We start from the raw sequence: 6,000 nt of genomic DNA, 5'->3' as shown, positions 1-6,000 counted from the left end.
GACATTTGTGAATTTTTTTCCAGCCTGACAACAGTGCTCTCTGCCGACACCTCTGTCCGTGTCAGGCACTGTCCAGATTAGAAGCATATCCCCATTGAATACCTCTCCAGCTCTGGAGTTCCTGACACGTACAGAGGTGTCAGCAGAGAGCACTGTTGTCAGACTGGAAAAAAATTCACAAATTTCTCTGTAGTATATCTGTAGTTTAGGCAGCTGATAAGTACTAGAAGGGTTGATATTTTTAAAAAGAAGTAATTTACAAATCTGTTTAATTTTCTGGAGCCAGTTGATTTGAATCCCCCCCCCCCCCCCCCCCCCCCCCCCACCGGAGTACCCCTTCAATACAGACACCTTGTAGTTCAAAAAGGTAGTTTTCGACTCAGAAGGGAGGCCAGGAGACCAAATACCCTAACCTCAACATCTTCACATTACAGTACTCCAGGTAAGACATAAGACAGCCAAAGACAATCCCCCACCACACCCTGAACATCACTTTCAAATTTGTTTAATAGCTATTCGAGAAAGCAGATAACAAAAGACCAAAACTATCCACAATACAAATTGGGGGGGGGGCGCAAACGGACTCCCACACCACACACACTTCTACTGGAAGTTTGCTTTTTTTCTTTTAAATAGTTTTTCATATTTAAGAAATGCCAAACCCACATTAATGATCATAGCATTCAGATAATTATTGGATGAATACTACATTTAAAAAATAAAAATAAGAAATTTGGAAGTTGCATATCTTTCCAATTTCAACCTAGGACGTTTATACCATTTTATATCTTCACATGTATTTCCAGACAGCCATTGGTGGATCAAAACCCAGTGGGGGGCAATGGTGAGATTTGTTCAACAATCCAATATATCAAGTAGTCCCCACCACAAATTTAAGTACTCTCAATGGAAGAGTGATGCCAACAAATTATAAAGATTGTCCAAAAGCAAAAGGCTTTTCTAAAACAACCAGAAATGGATATCATAAAACACATAACATTCTAGAGAGGATTACACTTTACACAGGAAACAGAGGGGTGGGAGCAGAGGTGCTTCCAAAAACATTTACAAAAATTTTACATTGCTGTCAATACAGATCCTATATGGAGATGAGACAAGATGCTCCATAAGATTAGACTGTTAAGACCTTTGAATTCAATGAGGATGAGCTACAATACCAGAAGAAAAACAGCCATGTTTTTTCTAGCCTCATACAACCCTTAAAAGTCGAAGTAAAAAACAAGAAAAACACACATGAAAAAAATTTGTACATGCATTTGTAATGTTCTAAAGAAAACAGATGAGGTATGTGATTTGTCAAGGCTTTTTTCACAGTATTGTTTGTGCAAGACATGGGCATTTAGCAATAAAATATATATTCTATAATATGCACATATATTAAAAAAAAAAAAAATCTAAGAAAACACCAATTACCCCCCTCCCGCCCGCAACATTGATAAAAAGGTGTGCACCTGCATTATTCACTCAAGTATATACATATAAATTGGGCATAATATTTTCACGGCTTATTGCTCTTTAAGCTTATATTGCAATTTAGAGTTGAAAAATTCCAGTTGATCATTTCTAGGATAATAGGTTTTTCAAGTACAATGCTTTAGTCTGCCTCAGTTCACTTCCAGAAACCTTTTATATAGAAGGTGTAGTTTGTAAGAATAAAGCTTAGATTGTATGGACAAGGTCAAAATGTAGTCGAATACGCTTGAGAAGAAGCCCATGCCAAACAAACTGGGTTAGCTAGTGTTCCCATTTTAGAAAGATACCAAACTTTTTCCTCCCCCAAAGTAATTATCTAATTATCAGAAAATAAAGCAATCATTGAGTAGGACGCTTATTTTTCTTGACTTCTAGGGTGTAAGTGGTACAGTATGTGACTGGATTGCAAGTCTCACAACAGTTGCATTCAACAGTAATATTTAGCAATGAGTCATGGATGCTCCGGTGACATATCCTACACATGGACACAACCAGTTCATTTTCTAGCTGGAGCCATGGAAACAAGTTTTTTTTCTTCTTATTTGAGTAATCAGTTTTGCAGAGGAGGGGGGGGGGGTGGCTGGGTTTCAACTATATTCACCATGTGGTGCTTTATTGGACAACCACTCAAGAATTTCCTAGATAAACTCTAAACACAACAATGTAGCTGCTGGAGACAAACAGGTTTATCCAGTCAACATCACCAGGGGTACAGGTGTGAGTACCAACTAAATTTCAAGTGAGTAGATCACTTCTTGTTTAAACACGTGAACTCCAAAAAAAGACTTCTTAATCCAAGCATTAGAAAGACAAAGTTCCGAAAGGACTGTAGGGTGTAATAGGTGCGGTAAGCACAACATTGTATATTTGAGAGCAGATCTGGAGACAAGTTAGAGACTGGCCTCTCCTAGCACCTAGGTTCTTAACTTATGGTATGTTTACCTCAAGGAGTACCTCTAGGGGGTACTTGCACTGCAATCATGATGTGCTTTTAGTGTGCAGCAATGGGTATTTGGGTTTAGAAGGCTCCTCTTCGAAACGCCCAAGAAACACCCCTTCTAGCACAAACCTATAGGGTCAGATAGTCAGTTGCAATATACACTCTTTTATATAGACTGTAGTATCAATTTACAATTATTTAGGATAATGCTATGTGTGCATTTCATAAAAATGAGTTACTAAACAAAGTATTAATCATGATAAACCAAGGATTAATTTAGAAACTTAAAAATGGTCACTAAAACTAAAGTCCTGGTCAGCCACGTAAGTATATATGTATCAAAGTCCTTAGCGAGATATAGAAGTGATCGATGGGCATGGTGTTTTTACAGAAAGTTGTTAAGGCAGACTTTAGGCTATATACACTTCAAGGATTTGCGGTCGGGAAATGAGTAAATGCCATTTACACAGCACCAGAAGCAAAACAGTTCATTCGAATAAGGAGGACAAGTATAATGAAGATCACAGATCTTTCATGAAGAATCCAGAGCCAAAAATCTGTGACTGGCACCTAACTTTTTGGGTTGATTTTTTTTTTTAGGGCATTTAAGTATTTATACATCTGGGTCTCTAAAAAAAAAAAAAAAATAAAATGGACTTTCAGCAGTTCATACGCCCATGCTCAATAATTCAAGATATATCAGCAACAGAAACAAAGTAAGTGGGGATCCCTTAGATTCAATAGGTAAGAAAACAAAATTTCACAACAAATATCTGTCAGGTTTACCTAAAGGAAGAGTACCCAGTAATTTACAAAAAGCTGTTAAAATCTGCACGGGTCCTCTGAACGTGTTCTAGGAATAGTAGTATATACATGATTGCATTAAGTTAAGCTTTAAAAAAAAAATAATAATAATGTCTGGAGTAATCACTTAAACCTCCAAATACAGCCCTATAAACTACCACAGCCTACTTACAGTACTCAAAAGATAAAATCAATTATTCTAGATTTGGTCTTCTAGTTTTACTTTTTTTCCCCCATTTCTAAAGATAGCACCATTTAAAATACAAAAATTAAAGCATGTGAACAAATAAAAATCTGCTATAACATGTGCTTTTTCCAAAAAGTGAGCAAATAAAAAAAAAAAAAATATATATATATATATATAGTAATCTCTACAAAGTTAAACCAATACTGAAAGAAGCATTAAAACAGCAAAGTTTGATCGCTAGTGTTTTGCTTTTTTCTGGAGTTATAAATAAATCAGAAGGGGTTAGAAGGGAGAAAGACACAAAGCCTAGTGATATTGCCTCAGATATTACCCGTATTAATTCTTCAAACTTTAAAAGATGCAGTACCACTGACAGTTTGTGCCACGATGTAGCGATGAAGGCACTCCAACATGTAACATCCTCTGCATCATATAGAAGAAAAAAATAAAAATAAAAATAAAAGTTTGTATAAATATAATGCAGACGACCATTCTTACCGAGTTCATTCCATAGCAAACCTAAACGACTTATAAAAAGGGACAGCAAAAAAAAACTTTTCCACCATTCCAAAAAAAAAAAAGACCAAAAAGTTGGACACCAGAAATATGAGCAGTGGAAAAACTTTAAAAAAAAAATTATATACATATAAGCTTCAAAAACTTAAACAGTACACAAGGTTTCTTAAATAGAGTAAAAAAAATATATTAGGATAAAATCAAGTGGAACTGCCCCTTAAAAAGTTCAGGCATCAAAGGCATTCAAACCTCTAGTGCCCGCATTCTCTACCAGCTCTTAAGTCGTAGGTTTGCCCGTGCTCTAGTGCATAGATATCTTGGTTCCTCTAAAGCAATCAATAAGTTATTTTAAACAATTCCTACCTACAAAATAAGACGACAGAATGACATGATTACATGTACACCATGAAAACAATGCTGATAATTGCACTTTGTAAACTCAGGTTTCACTGAAATACAGTGGTGAGAAACTTAAAAACTAGCTGCGATCCTACGGCAACTCATACTGCAACCTTGAAAGCACCCATCCACAAGTACAGGAAGCTGTCCACAGACATTAAATACTGACAAATAGAGTTTTGTTTGTTTTAAATGGTCTTTCTTCCCATTGGCAGCAAGTTAAAAGCTGTCTGAAGTCTATAAAACTTTCTGAAGACACTGGGGATAAAGTTTAGCAACTACACATTCGAAATGACGGCCCAAGTCCCACAGCCTCTCTGGAGTCTCGTATACTTTTTTCCAGCTGTCAGAGATCTCATCGTATTGATAGAGGGAATTCTTCCTACTGGTTCGGAACACAAATTCTTCAACGCTGACTTGGGTCGCACGAACAAACAGGTGGAGTTTACCCTTCAGGACTAAAAGTTTAATGTATGGGTTCGAAGACTGCTCACATGGAAGATCTTTCTTTCTAGTCCAACGATTCTGCTCAATGTCATAAGCCTCCACGGTGAGCACGCGATGGTTGCCTCGGATGCCAGCTACATAGTAGATGGAATCTTTGTATACAGCCGCCATCCCCTGGACTCTTGGGACAGTCATGGGAGTCAGGTAACACCAGTAATCTTTTGGTGGATCATAGCACAAAAACACATCTCCTATATTAAAAGCAAAAAACGAAAAGCCAATTTTATTGAAAGTAAGAGTGATGAATAAAGTTAAGGTTATACAACCCTGGAAAAAAAAAAAATTATTCCCACAATTGCAGTTTTCCAGATGTTTTACTTTATAACAAATACAAAAATCATAGATAAGACAATGGAATGAGTAATGCTTGTATGTCAATTTTTTTTCTGGATGACAGCACCTGCAGCTCTTTAACCTGATGACCATTACCTATACACATTATTTTGACTATCACACATCTAATTAAACAGGAATAGGGTAAGAATAAAAAAAAGATGCAGGCACTGCACGCTAATAAATTCTATCAGTCTTTATGGGAGTGCAGACTGTAGGAATACCAGCAGATCGGGTGATGCTCATTTGTGGGAGAAACGCAGTGTCTAGATACAATTCAACGAATAAGAGAACAAAGGCACTCACCCAGCTTGGTGAATAAACTTCTTTAATGCAGACTGTGCTATCCTGCTGTAAATATGCACAGTCTGCATTAAAGAAGAAGTTTATTCACCAAGCCGGGTGAGTGCCTTTGTTCTCTTATTAGTCTAATTAAACAGGTACTACAAAAATAGAGAAAAACGAACATGGCCACATATCCACAACTTGTACTATGATCTATTTGCTTCTCAGCATAATTTAAAAAACTAACAAGTATTAATTAAGTGTACCTCTTGATCAAAACGTGCAAACCCACTTGTATTGTCAAGGCCACCAGAAAAGTGGTCCCTGAACTAAAACTGGCATAGCACTGCAACACCAAGCCCACGGGGGGGGGGGGGGAATGATACAGTGGTTAGGCAGCCCCACCAAGCCACGAGCTCTGAGCCACACCACCACACAAAGCACCACAGCAACAATAGCTGCTGCAAAGCACCACACTAGTGTGAAAACCTACCATATGCTCCTTGCCAGAGGGCTGGTAAAATACTAGGTAGAA

The 6,000-nt window shown here is 37.3% G+C and overlaps 1 protein-coding gene across 1 annotated transcript in view; it reads right to left on the bottom strand.

The window, feature by feature from the left end:
* Nucleotides 1-312: 312 nt before the first annotated feature.
* Nucleotides 313-6,000, bottom strand: part of KBTBD8 (kelch repeat and BTB domain containing 8) — a gene marked incomplete at its 3' end in the record, with an annotated part of 30,862 nt that continues 25,174 nt past the window's right edge. The window contains 1 exon segment of the mRNA XM_056524564.1: nt 313-5,038. Coding sequence (XP_056380539.1) covers nt 4,578-5,038 — 461 coding nt within the window.

Source organism: Hyla sarda, chromosome 6 (genome assembly GCF_029499605.1).
Source record: "Hyla sarda isolate aHylSar1 chromosome 6, aHylSar1.hap1, whole genome shotgun sequence".
NCBI lineage: Eukaryota > Metazoa > Chordata > Amphibia > Anura > Hylidae > Hyla > Hyla sarda.
The sequence above is the reverse complement of the archived record's forward strand: the minus strand, read 5'-3'. Positions and strand labels throughout refer to the sequence as shown.